This window comes from Montipora foliosa, chromosome 6 (genome assembly GCF_036669935.1).
Source record: "Montipora foliosa isolate CH-2021 chromosome 6, ASM3666993v2, whole genome shotgun sequence".
In the NCBI taxonomy this organism is placed as follows: Eukaryota; Metazoa; Cnidaria; class Anthozoa; order Scleractinia; family Acroporidae; genus Montipora; species Montipora foliosa.
The window spans coordinates 46,765,727-46,789,958 of NC_090874.1; the positions used below are offsets into that span (position 1 = coordinate 46,765,727).

The following is a 24,232-nucleotide window of genomic DNA, read 5'->3' on the forward strand; positions in this document are numbered from 1 at the left end:
AGCACGAGGATGATGCGATAATTATAAACATAATGGGTGCTTTCATTTGCACAGAGATTCTCGGCGATTGCAGGGATGGGAATTTTCCAAATGGGAAACCTCGTGGCAACAGTGGTAATAGGATTATCTCCCAGAGAACTTTGTAATCAATCATTCCTTACATCGATCGCCGAATTTTGGTTTTCGCAGTGATCGCAGCAATTAAATGGAAACAATTTAAGAACCAAATCGCAGCAATCGCTTGTCTCCTTTTTCCCATGCAGTGATCGCAGCGCACCACTGCAACGATCGCAGCGATTTCAGGGAACCAGGCACCATATGATTTTTCTGATTGCTTAAGGTAAAGACCACACATGAACGCGTTCTTGACCGGAAACATAGTTTGAGTAGTTGCTTTGAAAAGTAAGAAGGTAATGAAAGCAAAATTCTCACTCACCTAACACTCGAAAATGTAAAATCCAGCAAAATATGCACTCACTACACGCTTTTCACAACCAAATGAAAATAGTACCTACAACGGCTCTTTGGATTGGCTCAGGAAACAATCCAAAATAAACACAACCATCTCAACCAATCAACTATGTAGGTCTATTGGTCTATGTAGATGTAGGCCCAAAATCGGTAACCACATAAAAGCGGTATTCTCATTGGGTGCTTCAGCTGGTAGCACCGCTGATCAGTAAAATCCAGTACTGTCAGGAATTTTGCCGCGTTTTTCCCGCCTGTTTGGTCGCCAGTTTGGTCCTCGAGGAATCGCGTGAAAGGTAAAGAAGCATTTTAGGACACAGACGTGTGTATATATAGAATATACCTAAAAGATGTTGCTTTTTATGTTGGAAAAACTTGCCTCAGAAGAATTTTCTGATAAGGGTAAACTCACTGAGTTTAAATTCCTCAACAATATGCCGGGGCAAGTACAAAATCGCATTTGATATATTATCTGATCAGGATTTGCCAGCATTTTATTTTTTGGGGGGATGAACTTTGGAAGTTCTTAATCTAAGACAACCTAAACGATCGAAAGTCGGAGTGGCCGACAGGTTGCTATCTTTTTTTGTCCATTCCCAAGACTTACAACGATCGTCCTCACAAGGAGAATGAAAGACGGCACATGTACATACACTCGAACTGGATCTTTCGGTTTGGATTTCTCGTTTCCCTGTACCGGCCGCTCTCCTGTATGCGAATCTCTTTAAAATTTATTGCAATTAGTGTTTTGTCGGCGAAATATCAAATAGCGTTTACCGCTTTCTGAAGAAAAAGGACTTTTTAAAGCTTTTCCCACGTGAAATTCCCGCTTTTTTACTCCATAGTGTGCTTGGGCTATGCACTCCCATCTAAAGTCTACCTGTGTCAGTTATTCGTATGATAATGATTTCTGGCAGATATTTAAACATAATATTGTTAGAATCATTTTACAAGCCTTGTTAGCCTTACTGTTCACTGTACAAAGCTACATCCGTTACTTTAATCGGTAGGCCTAAAATAGAAAGCCTGCTTCTCATATGCCGGCGTCCTACCTTTGATTACTTTGTAGTCACCAGTTGAGTTAATTTTTCCTCCCAGTTGAATTAATTAATAATTAGTCACCAGTTGAATTAATTTTTCCTCCCAGTTGCATTGTAGACATGTCCTCACTGAACATAATAATTAATAGTAATGATTTATTACTTATACAGTGCAAAATTGAACTTATTTTTTATTTCTTAACAAATTAAATTTACTTGCACATTGCTGACAATTGCCAAGTATGTTTTTATTGCCAGTGTGGTGGAAGAACTGCCGACATGCCTTTGAAATTGAACTTGAGTCAACTTCACAGGCATGCAAGTAGTTATGATCTGCGATGGTTTTTTATGCCAGCCGTGTACATAATGTATGTTCTCATATATCGGAACATCCCAGGCACTACCGGTGGCTATGTCGTGAGTAGGTCACTGGCATATGGGAACCAGGCTTATAACTGGATATTGCTGTCTTGTTTTTAGGTTACCTTTTTGTGTCATGAATAATGAAAAAGCAAACAAGATCCTATAGGGTAAGCATCAATAGGAATTATTAATTTTTATAAAGTTCAACATTTACCCCAAGTTTTGATTTGTCTACAACTTAGGCTCTGATGCCTTTATGACAAGCCTGGGTGGTGTTTTCTTCCTCAAGGGTCATGTATAGGACCACTTTTATTCAACATCTATGCAATTGATAATATTTGATATTGTGAAGAAACATTTACTAGATGTCTGACTCTCAACTTTATTTAGTGTTTAACCCAGATTGTGAAACAGGCCAAGTTAGTGCCGTGCAAGAAATGGAAGTTGTTTAGGGAATGGGCCAGAGCAAAATAATTATTTAAAGCATAATGATGACAAGACAGAATATTATTTATTTATGACAATTGGAACCAGACAACAACTTGCCAAGATCCGCTTTAATAACATACATGTTGGAAACTGTGAAATAAATGCTGCTTCCTCATTTGTCAGACATTTAGTCCCCTACTTTGACGACAAATTTTCTTTGGAGTTGCATGTAACTAAAACCTGTGGTGCAGTTTTCTTCCATCTCTACAATATATGATCAATTGGGAAATATTACAATGTATCTCAGAATGCTAGAGAGACTCTTAACCATACATTTGTGACAAGCAGAGTTGATTATTGTAATAGTCTCCTGTATGGACGTTCTGCGTGTCAGCTGGCAAAACTCCAAAGAGTTCACAATGTGGCTACCAGATTAATTTTCAGGGAATCAAAATTTGTCACATAACATTATTGAAACATTTGCATTGGCTCCCAATTATGTACAAAATTAAATTAAAGTACTTTTAATCACATTTAAAGTGCTTCATGGCCGCACACTAAGCTATATTTCTAATCTTATACATGGAAGGGTCCTCACAGAGGTACAATAATTAATCTAAGATCACACAATGCTTTGTTATTGGACACCCCAAATATACAATCAATTTCTACACTCGTCTGGGAGATAGATCCTTTATTGCTGCACCAAAGCTGTGGATGCCTTGCCTTGTGATAATAATTATATTATTATCAGGAATGCTGAATCGATAGATGTATTTAAGAGATTTCTAAAAATGAACCTTTTTAGCTTAGCCTTTTTATAGAATTATATATTTTTTTCATGGTTCTGTATTTTATTGTATTTTATCCATTTTAATTTGAGAACATTTGATCATTTTATCATGGAAAGTGCGCTCTACAAATTTACAGTTTAACATTATTACTCAGCCTTATTACATGTATTGTTGATATAAAATGAGTGGCTGTCCATACTGTGTGTTTGTACATAGAGAGGAAATGGCGGACGTCCAGAAGATGTGGCTCTTGCTTACATTAACAGCAATAGTGACCAACCTGGCCTTGAGGAAAGGTACATCAGCGAGTACATTGGTATGATTATGTAGTTTGTTGCTTCTTCTGCAGGTCTTATTCTACAATAAGTGGTCCTTGAGTGTTTTAACAGTAGTCAAACCTATGACTTCTCATTTACCAGAACAGAACTACTTGTGATATGTTAATTACTTTTATTTCTCAAGGGAAAGGTGTATTTGCAACCAGGGAGTTTAAGAGTGGTCACTTCTTGTTACAATATAAAGGAGAACTTGTATCAGCTGAAGAAGGAGAAAGACGAGAAAAACAGTACTCCTTAGATTTTGGAAACTTCCTCTATTTTTTTCAGTGGAATGAAGCCACCTACTGGTAAGCTTTCTTGAAAATTATTTAAATAATTAGGTACGTACAGTATTAAAAAACCTTCACAGCTTTTAAAAAAGGAAAGTTTGATTACTGTATTACTGGTTGTCCTTCTTTGTAATTTTTAATCTTTCTCTAACTCAGGTTCTGATATCATCTCCAGTTTGAATATGTACATCAAAATGTAGTACAAAAAAAAAATGTTCCTATTGTAGCAATTAGTTGCGGATACACTCTTGGGGGTTCAGTACCATGTGAAAGTATTGACCCCTTTATGGTGGTATTGCCGCTTGTCCTTCTGGCGACTTCCCCTCGCTATTCCCTTGGCAGGCCGCTTTTTTACCGAGGGAAATCTGCAGTCAGACTTGATAGTTGCTGTGGGAAGGTTAACAGGCCACAGAAAAATTACACTTGTTGGTAAACCACACACTCCTGAATCCTGAGTTCTAAGTCCTAAGATAATCTAGTTACAGCTAAACAGAAAGGATTGGCATGTGCCTTCACTTAATACTGAAATTCAAACTGTGATCAAAATACTCTCAACAAATGTTCTGCCAAACTGTTCCTCAAAATAATAGTTCTTACCAGTTGGGTCCTATACGAAAAAGGATCAGATGAACCATGATTTTGCTTACAATCTCTTGAATTGAACCAACTAAGCTCTACACAGAGACTAGCAAGTGCAAAGAAAATGGTGGGAAGCAAGCAAAGAAGACCACTGCTTGATGGAATATCAAATTGACTGCACAGCACTGCAGTCACAATTTTACACTTAAAACTGAGATGGGTAATTTCTGTTTCCATATTCTACATTCTGGGGTTTTAGTAAACGTCTCTCTGTAATTCAATTACAGCATTGATGCCACATTCTCACATGGCCTTGGGCGCCTGGTTAATGATCTGCCTGCAAAGAAAGCCAACTGTAAGATGAAGAAGGTGATCGTTTCTGGGAAGGTGTGCCTTTGCCTTTTTGCAACAAAGGACATAGCTCCAAATGAAGAGCTACGATATGATTATGGTTTAAAGGATCTTCCATGGCGAGTTAAATCTGGTATGTTTCTGTGTTTTTTAGATTGGGGTAAACCAGGGTTTTCAAAATGTTTGAAGTAGGTGGCCAACTCTGGAAAAGTAGGTGGCTGTGACAATTCTGAAGCTAGGGTGGTGGGCACCCTCAGAACATTTCGAAATGTAGAAACTTTGAAATGCCATTTTCATTGTGCTATCATCAATTTCAGAGGTTGATTGTGATTTATTAACCCCCCTTCCCCCCAATCTTTGTATTGTTGCAACAATTAGATTTAAATCTATTACAGGTGATGGTAGTGACAACATGAACAAGAATTGGAAGAATTCTACAACACGTAAAGGTAAGGAGAGAATTTTAGGTAATTGTACACGTAAAGTAATGTTTATGTTGCAGGTCAAATCAAACCTTAGGCCAATCTGTTTCCAAACCATGTCAGTTTGTTTCAACGTACATGTAGGTCAATTTGATTTTCTTTTTTGTTTTGTTTTTGCGGCAAACAAAAACTATATTTTTGGCACCTTGCACATGTAGTAAATTAAAGTATTCCATGTGGTCTTCACAGAATTAGTCGTTCATCAATTAATCTGCTGATAAATACTGCACATATTTTTCACATGTACATGTGTGCAATTAAGTCAAAGTGTTTTGGTAAAACCGAAACTATTCCCATAACTTTGGCTCTGCTTTGTATAATTTCAGGACAATTGTGGATAAACTTTGCCTTTTTGAGCACCTTCCCCACTCCCCCACCCCTTACAAAATGATACCACACAATTAAGGTGATTCCCTGGTTTTGCACTGCGCATTCCTACTGCGCACGATTTTTGCGTCATCAGCACGCGCACATGAGCACGCGCGCGTACAAAACATAGGGGATTTCCCTCAAACTAAGCTCGATAGCGAGATAAAAGCTCCTTTTCTCTTAAACGAGCACGGTGACCCCCACTTTTTATTTTATAAATTCAATGAGAACAATATCCGCAATAACTGAGAAAAAATTTGGCAGAAATCTATAGCTACTTTTTTGGCAAATGAAATAAATGCTACAGATAGAGACGTAACGGGCCCAGCAGAGCAAGTCCAAATTATGTTTCCTTTAAAGGATAAAAATATCAATTAATAATGCAGGGTATTTGAAGCCATTTTTTCTGGGACGTAGATAAATAAGCAATCAAAGAAAGTCGAACTCTGTGTGATATAGCACGCCGCATTGAAAAATAATCGATCTTGTTTGTTGTGCACTGAGATAACCAAAAGTCACCTAAATAACCATATTTGTCAGCATCGTGGCATGAAAACAAGCACGGTGACCCCCTCTTTTTATTACCTTTTTAACATCTCCTTGTACTGTAATGTCATCATACCAAGTTTCATCGGAAATCTATGACGGGTTCTTTTACCCGGGAATCACCTTAATACTGCTCAAAATTAGCAGTGGCAGCTAGAATGATACATATAACTTATAATAATTATTTGAAATTTTAATTTCTCATATAAATTTTCATCCATGACAATCGGTTATGCATCAAGCGTAATGGATTATGGCATTGGTAAGATTTGTTTTATCTTTGACAGGTACATGCACCACTAACAAACATATTAAAAATGATTGTTTTGGACTCAGTGTACCCTGTGGCTACAAGTAAACATGACTGTATTACAGCCTAATGCAATGTTAATTAGAGTTTTGCAATTTGCTTTGGCAAGTATTGACAGTAATGAACAATAAGTACCCCTGTTAGCACTGCATGACCTAAAATACATATGCATATAATATGATACACCAAATATTCAATAAACTACTTGCAAAAGAGAATATACCACCCATTATTACCCTACAGTACATGTACCTCTGTTTTAACTATATACTGACTCGTAAATCCGACACTAACTTTAAAAAAAGTTAACACCCTTTAGAAACTACAAGACAATGTTTAAAGGCCTGATTTGAATTTATTAAATTAGCCTTCAAGCCGTTTAATAAACCTACTGCAGGATGATAACAAAGTGACCTTCACATCTGCACTGTAACTGCCCTGGTTAAGAACTAACCAACCAAGGTTTATAACAAATTGATCTTATTGTAACTTCTCAAACGCATTAATAATTCATAAGCCAAAAACAAGAAATCATCACCGTGAAGGAAGTTTGGATACGGAGTCTTAATTAGCATAAAATTTCGCCAACTTTGATCCCAAATATCTCTTAAAATACTGATTCCTTTGAGAAGCAATATCAAACACTCGAAAGAGTGTTTCGTCGGATATGCAAACACCTCGAAATCGGTTAAAAAACTCGGCCTTCGGCCTCGTTTTTCAACTCGCTTCTCGGAGTTTGAATATCCGATGAAACACTCCTTCTCGTGTTTGATATATTACATCAAATTGACCTAGGTTAGAACAAATTGACCTAGTTTGAAACACATTCACCCATTCAAGTTCAAACAAAATTAATTGACCAAGCTTGAAACACACTGACCTAGGTTGAAACAAATTGACCTAGGTTCAAAACAAATTCACCTAAGGAAAGAAATAATTAGCCTGTAACATTTACACGAGTTGACAGTTGCTTCAGTTAAGGTTTTACTAGAAAAATATGAATTAAGTCCTCGGTGTTGAGCAAAGTTCTATTTAAAGTTGATTTAAATGTCATTGTTTTGTAATTGTTATTTTGTTTTGTTTACTTGTTGCAGCCAGAGATCATTTCTTAATTTTTATCATGTTTTATCGTGGCTGTGGCCCGTCAATATTTTCACGTTTTTTGGGTAACATTGTGGGAACCAATAGACACCTCCTCAACTGTTTTCTGTCACCATGAAAGATAACTGTACATTGCTTTTGTGACACAAAATCTGTGTAACATTATGGGGACATAGTCACTTGCTTGCATTATGGGGACATGGTTAGTCTGTTACGTTGTGAAAGAAAGACATTTCCACTGTATAGCTATGTTACACGAATTTGGGTAACATTATAGGGACATGGTCACTTGCTTGCATTATGGGGACATGGTCGGTCTGTTGCATCATGAAAGAAAGATAATTATTTATAGCTGCTGTTCCACGAATTTATTAATGTATTAATTTGGGAGGCATGACTGGGGCATGGTTCCTTGACTGTTATTTGTGTGCTGTAGATGGGGCAGTGATATCTCAAGATTGTGAAGAAGTTGTGTGTGCAAAGGAAGACAGTTGCAAAGGTACAGTTCAAGTCCTGATGATAATGCTGAGATAGTAGATGTATGACTTGTGGCAGAGCATTTCTCATTGTGCAGCATTGCGTGGGGTAATAATTAAATGACAGAAGCACATTGCTGCTTTTCAAAAAACATGGCAACATTGCAGGAAAATTGTCATTTGCTTATGCCACATGAACAGTTGGTTGAATGACAGTCTTTGTGCTTCACTGAATGCAAGTCTGCAAGTATTTGTTATTGAAGAGATTTTTATAGTGAACTCCCCTGCCCCTAATTTTGCATTTGCTTTAACAATAACTAGATTTAAATTTATTACAGATGATCTTAGTGACAATATAGACGAGAATAGGAAGAATTGTACAACAGGGTAAGGTAAGGAGAGAATTTTAGGTAATTGTGCATGTAGAAGGAAAGTAATGTTTACATGAGTTGACAGTTGCTTTAGCCCAGATCATTTCTTAATTCTTACAGTGTTTTATCCTGGCTATGGCCCTTTAATATTTTCACGTTTTTTTTTGGGTAACATTGTGGGGACCAATAGACTCCTCAACTTTTTACTGTCACCATGAAAGATAGCTGTACATTGCTTTTGTGACACAAAATGTGTGTAACATTATGGGGACATGGTTAGTCTGTTATATTATGAAAGAAAGATATTTCCACTGTATAGCTATGTTACACGAATTTGGGGAGATGGTCACTTGCTTGTGTGAGGAAAGATAGTGATACATCACTGCTATCATCCAAAATCTGGGAGACATGACAGGGGCATGGTTCCTTGACTATTATTTGTGTGCTGTAGATGGGGTGCTCACGTCTCAAGATTGTGAAGAAGTTGTGTGTGGAAAGGAAGACAGTTCCAAAGGTACAGTCTATCAACGGTTATTATACTGCTAAGATAGTAGACATATGACCAGTGGCAGAGCATGTTTGATTGTGCAACATTGAATGGGCTAATACTTACATGTAAACCTTGTCAACTGCATCAATTTTGTTATAACCATAAAGGACAGAAGAACTTTGGTGCTTTTTCAAAAACTCCGGGTGATATCCTAGGAAAATTGTCAGTTGCTTATGCTTTACAAAAAGTTTGTTAAATTACAGTCTCTGTGCTTGACTGAATGCAAGTCTGCAAGTGTTTCTAATTGAAGAGATTTTAATAGTGAAGAGTTAGGGCTTCTTATCATGCAAAGTTTCTTTCAGTGTCAAATCTTTAATTAAAAGAAGTTACAACCCGCTTCCCCTTAATCTTTGCATTTGTTTTAACAATAATTAGATTTAAATCTATTACAGGAGATGTTAGAGACAATATAAACAAGAATTGGAAGAATTCTACAACATGTAAAGGTAAGGAGAGAATTTTTGGTTATTGTGCCTGTACAGGAAAAGTAATGTTTACATGAGTTGACAGTTGGTTTAGCCCAGGTTTTTCTATAGAAATATTAATTAAGTCCTTAGTGTTTGGCAAAATTCTAGTTAAACTTCAATGAAATGTCATTGGTTTGTTGTTGTTGTTATTTTGTTTTATTTAATTGTTTCAGCCAGAGGTCATTAATTTGTTAATTTTTACCACGTTTTATCGTGGCTGTGGCCCTCAATATTTTCCCTTTTTTTGGGTAACATTGTGGGGACCAATAGACACCTCAACTGTTTTCTGTCACCATGAAAGATAGCTGTACATTGCTTTTGTGACACAAAATGTGTGTAACATTATGGGGACATGGTCACTTGCTTGCATTATGGGGACATGGTCGGTCTGTTGCATCATGAAAGAAAGATAATTATTTATAGCTGCTGTTCCATGAATTTATTTATGTATTTATTTGGGAGGCATGACTAGGGCATGGTTCCTTGACTGTTATTTGTGTGCTGTAGATGGGGCAGTGATGTCTCAAGATTGTGAAGAAGTTGTGTGTGCAAAGGAAGACAGTTGCAAAGGTACAGTTCAAGTCCTGATGATAATGCTGAGATAGTAGACGTGTGACTTGTGGCAGAGCATTTCTCATTGTGTAGCATTGCGTGGGATAATACTTAAACGTCTTCAAGTGCATTTTATAACCATGCATAAAAGATAGAAGCACATTGCTGCTTTAAAAAAAAAAACAGGGTAACATTGCAGGAAAATTGTCACTTCCTTATGCCACATGAACAGTTTGTTGAATGACAGTCTTTGTGCTTGACTGAATGCAAGTCTGCGAGTATTTCTAATTGAAGAGATTTTTATAGTGAAGAGTCAGGACTGCTTATCATGCAAACTTTCTTTCAGTATCACATCTTTAATAGTTACAACTCGGCTCCCCCTAATTTTGCATTTGCTTTAACAATAACTAGATTTAAATTTATTACAGGTGATCGTAGTGGCAATATAAACGAGAATTGGAAGAATTCTACAACACGTAAAGGTAAGGAGAGAATTTTAGGGGATTGTGCATGCAGAGGGAAAGTAAGCTTACACAAGTTGACAGTTGCTTTATCCCAGATCATTTCTTGATTTTTACCATGTTTTATCGTGGCCGTGCATGGCCCTTCGATACTTTCGCGTTTTTGGGGTAACATTGTGGGGACCAATAGACTCCTCAACTGTTTTCTGTCACCATGAAAGATAGCTGTACATTGCTTTTGTGACACAAAATCTGTGTAACATTATGGGGACATGGTCACTTGCTTGCATTATGGGGACATGGTTAGTCTTTTATGTTATGAAAGGAAGATATTTCCACTGTATGGCTGCTGTTACATGAATTTGGGTAGCATTGTGGGGACATGGTCACTTGCTTGTGTGAGGAAAGATATTGAAACATTGCTGCTGTTATCCAAAATCTGGGAGACATGACAGGGGCATGGTTCCTTGACTATTATTTTTGTGTTGTAGATGGGGTGGTCACATCTCAAGATTGTGAACAAGTTGTGTGTGGAAAGGAAGACAGTTCCCAAGGTACAGTTTATCAACCCTGATAAAATTGCTCAGATAGCAGACATGTGACCAGTGACAGAGCATGTTTGATGCTGCAACGTTGCATGGGCTAATACTTAGATGTAAACCTTGTCAACTGCATCAATTTTGTTATAACCATAAAGGACGGAAGCACTTTGGTGCTTTTTCAAAAACTCGGGGTAACATGGTAGGAAAATTGTCAGTTGCTTATGCTTTACAAACAGTTTTTTAAATTACAATCTCTGTCCTTGACTGAATGCAAGTCTGCAAGTATTTCTAATTGAAGATATTTTAATAGTGAAGAGTTAAGACTTCTTATGCAAACTTTCTTTTACTGCCTAATCTTTAATTAGAAGTTACAACCCGCTTTCCCGTAATCTTTGCATTTGTTTTAACAATAATTAGACTTAAATCTATTACAGGTGATCTTAGATGCAATATAAACAAGAATTGGAAAAATTCTACAACATGTAAAGGTAAGGAGAGAATTTTTGGTTATTGTGCCTGTACAAGAAAAGTAATGTTTACCTGAGTTGACAGTTGCTTTAGCTCAAGTTTTACTTTGGAAATATGAATCAAGTCCTTGGTGTTTGACAAAAATTCTATTTAAAGTTCAATGAAATGTCATTTTTTAATTGTTTCAGCCAGAGATCATTTGTTAATTCTTACCGTGTTTTATTGTGGCTGTGGCCTTTCAATATTTTCACTTTTTTGGGTAACATTGTGGGGACCAATAGACTCCTCCTCAACTTTTTTCTGTCACCATGAAAGATAGCTGTACATTGGTTTTGTGACACAAAATGTTTGTAACATTATGGGGACATGGTCACTTGCTTGCATTATGGGGACATGGTCGGTCTGTTGCATCATGAAAGATAGATAATTATTTATAGCTGATGTTATGGGAATTTGGATAGCATGATGGGGACATGGTAACTTGCTCGCATAATGAAAGATAGTGAAGCATTGCTGCTATTATCCAAAATCTGGGAGACATGACATTGGCATGGTTCCTTGGTTATTATTTGTGTGCAGTAGGTGGGCTGGTCAGGTCTTGAGATTGTGAGATTGCATGGGCTAATAGTTAAACCTCCTCTTTGGGGTTGACTAATGAAAAAATACAAGTATTAGAGAAATTATAATAATTAAGGGCTGGGGCTTGTTATCATGACACTTTCTTCCAGTGTCACACAGATTTTGGATATGTATTGGGTTACACAGGTGTAAAGTTAGAAATTATTGTTGACATGTTATTTACTTTTTTGCCTCTTATAGGGCTTGCAATACCCCTTGTATCACTATGTGGTCAAAGAACTGAGGTAGGATTATCAGATTGATTAATGTACTCTTATTACTCTCTCTCTTAAGCTTTGATGTATGGTCTGCACACTTAGGCCATAAATTGAAGGGGAAAATTTGTGGTCATAATGTACAGCACAGCCCACAGATTAAAACTCAACTTAGTAAGAGGTAGTTGATGACATCCTGGGAATTAGTTTTTGAGAATACGAATTGGAGGTGTTTGTTGCTTTTTTTCTGTTTGGTTGCTTGCTGCTCCTTGAAATGAAAACAATTTTTTTCTTTATCACTCGTGGAGATGGTGGTGGTACATGTAGTCATAATTCTCACCAATGAGGAAAAACTACCCTAACAGAAAGATTCTGTGCATGGAACACTACTGACAGTTTGAGAGTGTTTGGGAACCAGAAAATTAAAGTTTCTTTAGAGTTGTATAAGACAATGCTTTGTGGTAAAATAAGTGGAGAAAAATTCTTGATATCTAGCCCTGGAGGGGGTAACCCAAAAACACTGACCCCCGGTCCATGGACCCCCACTACGGACCGGTCCACAGACTACCCTTACGGACCCCTCTACAGACCACTCCCAAAATAGAATAAAAAACAAAAAACAAGATTTCACTTAAAAGCACTCATGTTGGCGAAATTTCAAGCGTCATACTGGGAAAATGTAACAAACCTGGGCTCCGTTCAGTGTCGGGGGCAAGTTAAATCATTGCACATTTCCATTTCGTTTGCTGCGGCTATAAGTATAAATGAAAGACCGGGAAATCTCCGGGAAGCCGCAAAATTTGTGCTGCTTTGAGTGCGTTTCCTTCACCATTTTGTTCATCCCATTCTCCCGCGGGTTAGTGAACTCGTCCCAGGCTTCACAATTAGCTTAGCGGAATAAGGCACGACGACTCAACAACACAACTTTTGCGGCCTGATTAAGCCACAAGCAGAAGGTAAGAACGGGTAACCCGAAAACACTGGCCCCCAGTCCACGGACCTGCACTAAGAAGGTAAGAACTTTCTTAGCAACAAAAATGGCAACTTTCTATTGATATAATGATATAACTTGCGCCCGAGACTGAGCCTACAGGTCTGTTACATTTTCCCCGCATACTGCTTGAAATTTTGCCGACACAAGTGATCTTTTGGAGAAGCAGCAAGTGAAATCTTTGTTGTTGTATTTTTTTTTATTCAATTTTGGGAGTGGTCCGTAGAGGGGTCTGTAAGGGTAGTCCGTGGACTGGTCCGTAGTGGGGGTTCGTGGACTGGGGGTCAGTGTTTTCGGGTTACCCCCCTGGAGGTACATGTAAAACATAAATGTGGCTTGGTTTTTGTTTTTCAGAAAGTCCCAGTACCAAGTAACACTGAATTTGTACCAGAGACATGTAGCTCAGAAGAAAATGATACAGAGCTGGATACACCAGGTAAAAGCAACTAATCCTTTAAAAACAAAATCTTAATAATTCAGTATGTAAAGTGTTACAGCTTAGCTCCAAGACTTACAGCCTGTAGGGACTAGAAGCATGATGAATTTATGTATAAACAAGATGACTATCAGAGGCATTAACACGGGATGCATAAATTAAAGGTATCAAAGCCTCTGAATTTATTCTCTTAATTTATCACTGACTTTGGTTCTCTTTGGTAGTTGGAAGCACGCTCAACTAGAATGTAATTATTCACAGTTGATACACGAAACCAAATGGAATGAATCAATCTCTTTTCAATATTTATAGTCAGCCTATGTCACATGTGAGAATGAAATGTCTACGTTTAAAAAGGTTTTATCCAAAAAATGAGCATGTTGTCATTGTGCATTATTCTGGAGCAAGAACTGTGGTTGATCAGTTAGCTGACTGTTCGGCAGTTCCAGCGCCACATTCACTCCTCAAAGTACAGGAATAAAAAATTAATAGAAAAAAGTACAACAAGAAACGACACGTGGCATTATAGGCGGTCACCCTTCCAAACATTGACCTCAGCCAACAGGGCTTAACTGGCCAATTACAATAATGTTATGCGCTTACGCTGACGATGAAACTTGACCAATGGAAAGAGAGTGAAGAAATTAGAAAGATGGCCAATTTTTGGGCCACTGATGTTTAAGAGCAAGATTTTGAAGCAGTTTGAAAGTTTGAAAAATTTTAAAGAATTGTGTGCTTTGCTATCCAGCAGCTATTTTGTACCTCGATCATTTTTTGTGATTGACAAGGTCATGTGACATGGTCATGCACAGGACCTACACATGTATTCCCGGCCAAGCCAATGTTATGCAATAACTACAGTATTGCAGTGAGGCGTCAAGAGATTTCAGGCTTATTAACTAAAGTAAAATCGTTTCATTGCAGGTTATGCTTGGAAACGATGCCATGACAGTACTGCCAGTGAAGAGTCTGAGGAATTCAGTGTAACTAGAAAGAAGAAGCCTTGCAGTAAGGCTTTGTTTTCTGAATCTGAGAGTGACAGCGATGGGGAGAGACATGCTGATGTTGAAATTTGTGGAATTGGAAAGGTAGCTTGTGACTCCAGTAGTAAGGGCAAATTTCAAAGAGGACAGTTGGCCACCAAAACAAGCAGAAATAGTAAAGGTAAGGCTAGTCAATATAAAGATGAGAAAATGTTTTTCGGCAGGCTTGTTCTTGTGGGCTATCTTTGAGTATAACTTAGTATGTCTGCATGAGTCATGTGCTGATATCATACATAACTTTAGATGTCACCAACTTTGATATATACCTGTATTAGTTTACAACAACTTGCCATTGCCAAGCAGTCTCATATTTTAGTAATTCTCTGGAATACTTTTTAGGGTTTGACACGCCTCAAAAGAGAATATTCAGTTTGACCAACAGAAGTAAATACACATGTATTCCCGCCAAGCCAATGTTATGCAATAACTATTGCAGTGAGGCGTCAAGAGGCCTCAAGATATTTCAGGCTTATTAACTGAAGTAAAATCTTTTCATTGCAGGTTATGCTTGGAAACGATGCCATGACAGTACTGCCAGTGAAGAGTCTGAGGAATTCAGTGTAACTAGAAAGAAGAAGCCTTGCAGTAAGGCTGTGTTTTCTGAATCTGGGAGTGACAGCGATGGGGAGAGACATGCTGATGTTGAAATTTGTGGAATTGGAAAGGTAGCTTGTGACTCCAGTGGTAAGGGCAAATTTCAAAGAGGAAAGGTGGCCACTAAAACAAGGAGAAATAGTAAAGGTAAGGCTAGTCAATATCAAGATGAGAAAATGCAACACAAACACTTCACGTACAGCAGTGTTATTATAAGAATATATTTTTTAATGTGGTGGCAAATAGGATTTTTATGTTTTTCGGCAGGCTTGTTCTTGTGGGCTATCTTTGAGTGTAACTTAGTATGTCTGCATGAGTCGTGTGCTGATATCATACAAAAAGTCATAACTTTAGATGTCACCAACTTTGATATATACCTGTATTAGTTTACAACAACTTGCCATTGCCAAGCAGTCTCATATTTTAGTAATTCTCTGGAATACTTTTTAGGGTTTGACACGCCTCAAAAGAGAATATTCAGTTTGACCAACAGAAGTAAATACACATGTATTCCCGCCAAGCCAATGTTATGCAATAACTATTGCAGTGAGGCGTCAAGAGGCCTCAAGATATTTCAGGCTTTTTAACTGAAGTAAAATCTTTTCATTGCAGGTTATGCTTGGAAACGATGCCATGACAGTACTGCCAGTGAAGAGTCTGAGGAATTCAGTGTAACTAGAAAGAAGAAGCCTTGCAGTAAGGCTGTGTTTTCTGAATCTGAGAGTGACAGCGATGGGGAGAGACATGCTGATGTTGAAATTTGTGGAATTGGAAAGGTAGCCTGTGACTCCAGTAGTAAGGGCAAATTTCAAAGAGGAAAGTTGACCACTAAAACACTTATTTTCTTAGTACTGTTTTCTAAATATAATTATATATATATGAAAACATGCTTTCATGTTCAAATTGAGCACTCTACTAGGATGAGTCATTGCCGCTAGCAATTGCGCATGCTCACTAGCTCGCTAGTTTGAGCACTCTGGCATGACTTGGATGTACCACATGCGTGGGACATCTGGGGTGGCTTTATAGCTTAACCTCCATCCTAGACATCAGCACTGCACTGATGAGGCCCAGAAGGCCGAAACAGTACTGTCTGCAGTTAGATATAGCTCTTTGGCATTACAAAGCTTTTGCTTTCATGTTCAAATTGAGCACTCTACTAGGATGAGTCATTGCCGCTAGCAATTGCGCATGCTCACTAGCTCGCTAGTTTGAGCACTCTGGCATGACTTGGATGTACCACATGCGTGGGACATCTGGGGTGGCTTTATAGCTTAACCTCCATCCTAGACATCAGCACTGCACTGATGAGGCCCAGAAGGCCGAAACAGTACTGTCTGCAGTTATATATATATATATATATATAATTATATTTAGAAAACAGTACTAAGAAAATAAGCGCACTGATTGGTTAGAAATTGTGTTTGTATAACTCGATAGAAACACAGAACTAGCACGAGCTGTTGACGCAATGATGACACAAGTTGTTTTCCTTTGTTTTTCGTTGCAGTGTTTTCTAAAAGAAATAGAAAACATGTTCTCCGTGTTTCTATTGAGTTATATAAAAACCCGTGAAAGTTTGGGAGAACTCGAAAAATTTGTGGAAACAATCACCTGCGGGTCATGTTCCCGCGACATTTCTCATTCTCCCAAACTTCCACTTGTGTTTATATATCTCGATAGAAACACGGTACATGTTAAATCTATTTCTTAAATAAATAAATAAATATACATATATATATCTGACTTCTTTAATGGTATGTTTTTGTATATGTAAAGGCTGTTTTACACGGTACGATTTGTTGCGCGCGTCTTGGTGAATGTGACATAACGTAGAACAAACTTGTACCGTGTGAATGCTACTACAACTTGTCTACCACAGATGCACGCGGCCTAAAATTTGTCGTAAGGTTTTGAATCTTGTTTTACAACCATACGATAGTTGTGGGTATAGTTAATATTGAATGACAAGTGTCGTATCTGATTTTTTGCATGACCCGAGTAGTGTGCGCTACAGAAGTTGCATGCAACAGTCATAAGCAAAAATCGTACCGTGTAAATTGGCCTTAAGATTTTCATAAATCTGTATTTTCTTTGAGTGCTGAAAGAATCTCTCACGAGTGAGCAAAGCAAATAAGTGAGAGTTACTTTCATCACGAGAAGGTAAAATTCACACCCCCAAGCAGCCATGTAATGTTCTGTTTATTTTATAGATACTGATGAAATTTCCACGTAAAACACAACTTTTTTAAATTCATTTTCGAAACAGCAAAATAGTGCAATTTAAGTGATCAGCTATCGCATAATGTCTATCACAAAAATGTTATGAAACTATGTACCGTCTTTGCACCTTAAAGCCATTTTGTGAATAAGATTTCACCAGACTGTAATTGGCTAATCATGTTAGTAACCATGGGGACACCAATATCCTCACACGTGAAAGATGAAGATAGTATCTTCACTGCGCGCGAAGAAGATATGTTTTTTTAGTAAAAGGAAAAATCCTTGTATTTCATCAGTATCTATATAACAAACTGTTATCATTATTGCACTGTGAATGAAGGTTCATTTATTATTAATTTTCTGTTCAGATTGATTGGCTCTTATGCTAATAATTAATGTCCAAAGTTGGCTTGAAGGTATTCTAACATTGGATAGGTCATTTGGTTACTTTGCAGTGGTAATAACTTGTGTTAAGAAGCGGGAGGACAATGCTCGAGTTTATGACAAACGGCAGGCCTGCTTTTACTGTGAGAAGCTATATGCAAAAATTTCTCGCCATTATGAACATAATTACAAAGATGAATCAGAGGTAGTTAACGCATTTGCTCATCCACGTGGTTCCAAAGAACGTAAGAAAGCCATAGAAAAGTTACGTCTGCAAGGGAATTTCCATCATAACTTGCGCGTGTTGGAATCAAAAAGTGGACAGCTCATTGTCATCAGAAGACCAGGAGAGGGAGAGGAATGTTCTCTCGATGATTTTCTTCCTTGCCCTCACTGTCTTGGCTTTATGAAGAAGAAAGATCTTTGGAGGCATGTAAAAGGCTGCAACTTCAGAAGTGGTGATGATGATACAGCTGATGACAAAAAGTACCAGAAACTTCACAGTAAGAGCAAATTGCTCATTTTGCCATCAATATGCCCTAAGAAGAGCCAACTGTTCCAAGATGTTGTGGCCTCCATGAAATCAGATCATATAACTCTAGTGGCTAGGAATGATGCTGTTATTTCTGCTCTTGGTACAATGATGGTAGAAAAGGTTGGCTCAAAAAGATGTCATGACATTTCGCAAAATATGCGAAACCTTGCACGCCTCCTTATTTCATTGAGGGAGGTAGTAAACAATGAAAATGCCCAGTTGTCACAGTTTCTTCGTCCAGACAAGTTTGATGTTCTTGCTCAGTGTTAAGTGTTCAGAACTGCAAGGCACAAACAGACCACTCCTACAAACTCCTACAAACCTGGCGAGACTTGAGTGAAATGGTTCTAAACAGACTGATACTCTTCAATAAACGAAGAGGGGGAGAAACAGCTAAGCTTCATCTGGATACTTACATCAATCGTCCTGACTGGAGCAGAAACACAAATCAAGATGTTGTAGCTTCTCTCAACGGCATTGAACAACAGTTACTTCACAGGTATGAAGTCTTTTTTTTTTCTTTTGCGTGATAAATGTTGCATGTGTATGTGGGCCAAGGAAACCTTTAGGGAAAGAGCTGGGGAAGGGGGAGGTGACTGGAGGATTGGGTTGATGTGTTTTTACTTTTCATGTAATTGTTTGCTTTAATGACTATTAAGTCGTGAACGTGGCTTCTAAGTTGCTTTAGTAGCCACTTGCAAAAGGCCAGTAGTAATGTCTTCGTGTAACTGTTTTTTTCTAGGCTGGATATGGTTGAAATTAAGGGAAAGAGGGGCCGGAAGGTGCCACTACTGTTAACAAAGGAGGTGAAAGAAGCAATTGATGTTTTGGTAAAAAAGCGAACTGAAGTTGGCATCAACCAAAAAACCCCTACCTATTTGCAGCAACTGCAAGTGGTTCGTTAGGTCATTTAAGACCATGGGAGTGTATGAGAAAGGTTGTCACAAGTGATGAGTTGAAGCTGGAAAAACCTGAAGCTGTAACAAGTACCAGGCTTCGAAAATATGTAGCTACTGTATCACAAATCTTGGACCTTCAGGAGAACGAACTTGATTGGCTTGCTCGCCATTTAAGCCATGACATCTCTGTCCACAGAGAGTATTACCGATTACATGAGTCAACCATTGAGCTTGCAAAGGTTGGAAAGATCCTTACGACGGTTGATGAGGGAAAAACCAGGCTCTGGGCTGGGAAATCACTAGATGATATTGACTTGGACAAAGACATTGATCCAATTTCAGGTAGGTTTAAAGCAGTTTCCCCAGCAGGCAACAAGGAGGCAATCCCTATTAACAAGGGCTTCTGATGAAGCTTGTATTTTTGTGGGGAGAAAAGTGACGTTGGCATGATTTCATCTTGAGCCAACTCTCAGCTGTTTCTCTTTGAGGTATCTACAGTGGAACCTCTATTAAAAGGACAAGTACTCCCTCACACGAGGAGATGGGTTATCTCTTTGGAGGCTTGCTAGTGTTGTCTTTTGAGCTCAATCTATTCTTGAACCTTTGTCACTTGGAGAATCGACTTACTTTGCTGTTCTATTCCTTACACTTTAAAAAGACAGGGATTCTGAATCAGATGAAGACAGTAATGCTGGTATGGAGCCACACAGTTCAAGAAGAAAACAAAAAGGAAGGGTGAGTGCATATTCTTTATTTTTATAATTATATCTTGATGGCTTGTGAAGTTGTTTTGCATAAATTGCACTCAGGTATGGATGCTTGATTGCTTTGGCTTCCCCTTTGACATGCTGTTAGAACCACTTTCAACAGTTCTTCAAGTTGCTCTGAAACACTACTATGAATATTGTGGTCCATATTGGCCTCATGGCTAACGCACTGGTATTGTTTTCTTTTTAACAGCAGAGATCGGGCAAGTCAAGGATTGCACATGAAACGTCTGTGCCAAGAGACAATGGTATATTTGATAACATTTTCTTTTTACGTGTTGTTACACTGTGCATTTATTTTATAAAGTTTTTGTATGGAAGTGTTGATCAGGGTATTCATGTGTGCTCTCTTTATACTCGGTATAAACTTGCTACTTTCATCACAAACGACCAAAATTTTTTTTTTTGACATAATATGCAGTTTTCACTTCAAACGGCTTAATTCTTATTGGTAGAAGAATTTAATTTGTCCTGGTGTTTTATTTGTAGACGATCACCAGGTTTCCAGGGATTCTGGATCAGAAGAATGCATTGTTACTGATGCTGCGAAACATACTCCACATCAGCAGGTCAGTAGACAGGTGAGTGGTGTTTCTCAGTTATTGTTACCCGTAAATGTCTTTCTACTTTATAGTACACAGTACTTCCCCTTGCTGCTGAAAAGTCAAAAGTAAATCAGGAACGTAGCCAGGATTTTAAAGAGGGGGGGGGGGAGGGGTCACATTGTGTCAAACAGAGGGTATTCACCAGATTGTGGCGTTTTCAGCACCTGAATATTTTAGGTTGTTTGCTTAAAAAAAGGCTCACAAAGCTCCCCCCCCCCCCCCTAACCAAAACAAACGAAGTATATGTTCCAATTGAACTGCTCTAGCTTCCCTCATTTATTGTATTCTGGTATTTCCACAGCAACAATCAGTCAGCTCTAGGAAATTACAAGGAACACCAGCGCCAAAACAGAATGGTATGTGATACACTGTCGTTTCCACTAATGATCAAGCCCTGATCGATCTCTCTGGCCTCGCAAATTTGTGTTCAACGCCAGAAAGAGATATCAGCGCCAATACGCAACTTTGAATTATCGCTATTCACTGCCTACAAAGTTGCAGCATCAGATGTAGGTTTCTTTTATGATGACATTTTGTTCTTTCAACAGCTATGACTGAAAAGACAAAAAAAGCTACAAGAAAAGAGAATGTTGGTAAGTTGGCAAGCATTGCCATACTTATTTGCATTTTGTTGTGTGAGTGTAATGCTGAGGCCCCTCACCTTGCAAGGTGGCTAAGCAGTCGTCTGTTTTGCGAAGACAGAAACCTAGTGGAAAAACTGTTAGTTTTCATGTTATGTATTCAGTACGGAAAACAGAATTCATTACAGCTTGATATATTGTCTGTAACATTTGGTTTGAGGTGCACTGAATGACTTTATTGTCCCCCTGTGAAAACACTTTGCTATGACGTCAGCAGTAATTTCTCTTTGATGTTTCGGTCTTATAACAAGGTGTTGCCGCTGCACGCAAGCAAAGGAAGCCGCACAATCTCTAGACAAAAGAAGAAAAGGAGGAGGTTTTCAAGCATCTTGGGGACTTCATCAAAAAGAAAATTTTGCCAGGAAAAACTGAATGTATAAAATGCATAGAACAGAGCAACGGATTACTGGCTAATAGACAGTGGTCAGTCGTGAAGGATTGTGTAAGAAATATTATTTCTCGAGCAAAAACATTACGAGAACAAAATTGCTAGGGAAGGACTCTTGTTAGGAAAGCATTTTAACTTCTAATTCAGAACCAGAACGCTCACATTTTCCAAAAGTGGAGGCATGGGATATGATTGTGTCATGAATTTCCTAAGCATAACGAGGGAGGACAGACACTCCCCATTATTCCCAGTATTTGGACAGCTTGTGGCAAGAAACCATCACAGATTCATTTAGGCAAAAAGTAATATGATGAAGGCTTATTTCCATAATGACACAGTCCGAGTCATAAGAGCGTTTTGGACTTAGTCGAAACAACGGAGTTGTAAGCTGGATTGAATTGGAGTCACATGAACCAGAACGTTTCCCATTTTTCAGATTCTATTTAGGATTTCATTGCTTGCGATCTTGTCAATACTGGAATGTCGGGGTCGAAAGTAGATGCGGAAGAATATTCTTATCAGTGCTCAGGAGAACAAAGGAAAGCATTGTCATTTGTTGCTTCTTCCGCTTCCACTTGCGACTGGAACAATACTGTTTTTACACTCTATCATAAACCACAGAGTCACAAGCGGAATTGGATGAAATGCTTACGACTATGTTGTTTGATTTTCAAGAAATCCTAACGGTCAAAGCTTCCGATCACTGTTCTCTGACTCCATAGCTAGTAAAAACCAGCCTTAAAGATATTGAGCTAGATTGTGTTGTTTTGGTTGGAACAAAAAGTTTTGCAACACTGTAGAGTAACTCAAAATTTGGTCTTTAGTTCTTGTTACGGAAGCAACCACTCCTCGGAAAACGTGAATGTGACACTAATCGGTCTGCAGTCAGTCTGCTCTAGCAGTTACATAGAAATAACTAGGGCAAAAGATGATTAAACGTCTGAACGTTCAGATTAGGGTTTTGGTATTCTAATACCATCTGTTGTAACAGTTCATAGTTATGGTGTAGAGAAATACATTTAATTGTATTAACAGTCAAAGTAAACAAGTAACAATCTTCAAGTGATTGTACAGTGTTTTTAAATACTGCATTAAATTTAGTTGAAAGGTATTCTGACTTCTCTATTTGGACTCTTTCTCGTCACGGCATTGTTACAAAGAAGAACATTTCACGTCCGCTTACCCAGTAAAAATATATGGCAGATGGCAAAGTAGTCTTCAAAATATCAAGATACTCTGATCCTGACTGTGTCGACCTTCAAAAACAGTTTGCAGAAATACAGTGTGTATTGGTCCGCACAGCGTAGTATTCGGGATTTAGGAAATATTTCGGCCCTTGATAACCTGTTTTCGAGGGTAGACAAAATGCCAAAGCCGTGCTTTCACTAAATCGTATATGTACGAGTAAAAAAATGGTGGTTCCCCACAATGTTGAGGTTAAAACGTGGACTTGAAAATGTCCCCATAATTACAATGTGTATTTGTCCCCACAGTGAAGGATTAAATTTTTTTGACAACTAAAGGTCGTCAATAGACGTTTATTGGGAGTACTTCAAAATGCACGGATTATTTTTTTCATAACTGCAGTGGAAGTAGGTGTCCCCAAAATACAGGCATACATACATGGTCCTCACAAGTCAGCATTTGTAAGTATGTATGTATGTATGTATGTATGTATGCCTGTCAATGTGTGAATGAGCTGTTGTCCATAAACATGAACACACTGAACCGCATACCAAAACAAATGAGACAATTTGTGTATGCGTCATTCTAAAAACCCACGCTGTCAAAGGTTTACAAGAACGCAAGGAAAGTGTGTACACCTCGTTCTAAAATCCTGTGCCGACAAGCGAAAGTGTGTATACCTTGGAGGCTGCGCCAACAAACAAAAACAAACAAGGGAAAGTGTGTATGCTTGGTTCTAAGAACCCGTGCCCTCAAGCGAAAGTGTGTATACCTCGGAGCCTCGGGAAATGGGCGCACACAACTTAAGTTATTATGCTTTTCATCCAAGATGCAAGGGGAGAATTATTTAAACATATCAAGACTTTGTTTTTTTTTCTTATTTTCAGCAAAAAGCATTGGAAAGATTATAACAAGAGGAAAGAAACCAACGAAGCGGCCGCTGCAAAAAAACAGCATATACAATGATGCCTTATTACATCGAAATTACAACAAACCTCGCTTTAGTAAAGAAAATCTCACCGTTCCGAAATACAATACCTTACATAACAGTTCCTCAGTAAAAAGCATTAACTAACATACCAACCCCTTGACAACTACTGCAAAATAACTACCTCATTCGTTCTCCCAATCGTTCCCAGCTTCCATATCATTAACCACTTTGCTCTGCAAAAGCACAACCGTAAGGATACAACTGCTTCACAGAAAACCAGAATGATATGTACATTGGCAATCTTCGGTGAAAAACCTGAAGTTTGCCTACAATCCTAAGTAATCACTTGCTAATCCAATCGAGTAGATGCTGTTATTATTTCCAGAAATCATGGAAAATAAAGGAAATATTTCCGGGAATTTGGACTTGAAACTCACAAGTCACTAGATAT

At 38.2% G+C, this 24,232-nt stretch overlaps 3 protein-coding genes across 5 annotated transcripts; all 3 read left to right on the top strand.

Annotated features, from left to right (window-relative positions):
- Nucleotides 1-542: 542 nt before the first annotated feature.
- Nucleotides 543-8,445, top strand: LOC138007508 (N-lysine methyltransferase KMT5A-B-like). Of its 3 annotated transcripts, none has more exons than XM_068854470.1 (8): nt 543-764; nt 1,989-2,038; nt 3,311-3,410; nt 3,557-3,719; nt 4,568-4,764; nt 5,027-5,080; nt 7,876-7,938; nt 8,254-8,445. In XM_068854470.1, exons 2-8 carry the CDS (start codon nt 2,012-2,014, stop codon nt 8,304-8,306), a joined length of 657 nt encoding a protein of 218 aa, XP_068710571.1. In that variant the 5' UTR covers nt 543-764; nt 1,989-2,011; the 3' UTR covers nt 8,307-8,445. The 3 variants fall into 3 exon arrangements, with proteins under 3 accessions (XP_068710571.1, XP_068710573.1, XP_068710572.1); XM_068854472.1 differs by having other exon boundaries at nt 556-764; nt 3,311-3,390; XM_068854471.1 differs by lacking the exon at nt 543-764 and adding an exon at nt 772-910.
- A 249-nt stretch (nt 8,446-8,694) lies between these two features.
- Nucleotides 8,695-18,635, top strand: LOC138005632 (uncharacterized). Its single transcript, XM_068851832.1, has 12 exons — nt 8,695-8,800; nt 9,229-9,282; nt 9,811-9,873; nt 10,284-10,337; nt 10,808-10,870; nt 11,293-11,346; nt 12,146-12,189; nt 13,505-13,586; nt 14,511-14,750; nt 15,131-15,370; nt 15,836-16,018; nt 17,902-18,635. Exons 1-12 carry the CDS (start codon nt 8,695-8,697, stop codon nt 18,633-18,635), a joined length of 1,917 nt encoding a protein of 638 aa, XP_068707933.1.
- A 73-nt stretch (nt 18,636-18,708) lies between these two features.
- Nucleotides 18,709-23,925, top strand: LOC138005633 (uncharacterized). The gene is made up of 8 exons (XM_068851833.1): nt 18,709-18,864; nt 19,108-19,606; nt 19,923-19,999; nt 20,225-20,279; nt 20,521-20,612; nt 20,938-20,992; nt 21,185-21,229; nt 23,738-23,925. The coding sequence occupies exons 2-8, from the start codon at nt 19,294-19,296 to the stop codon at nt 23,923-23,925; spliced, it is 825 nt and encodes a 274-aa protein (XP_068707934.1). The 5' UTR covers nt 18,709-18,864; nt 19,108-19,293.
- The last annotated feature ends 307 nt before the right edge of the window (nt 23,926-24,232 follow it).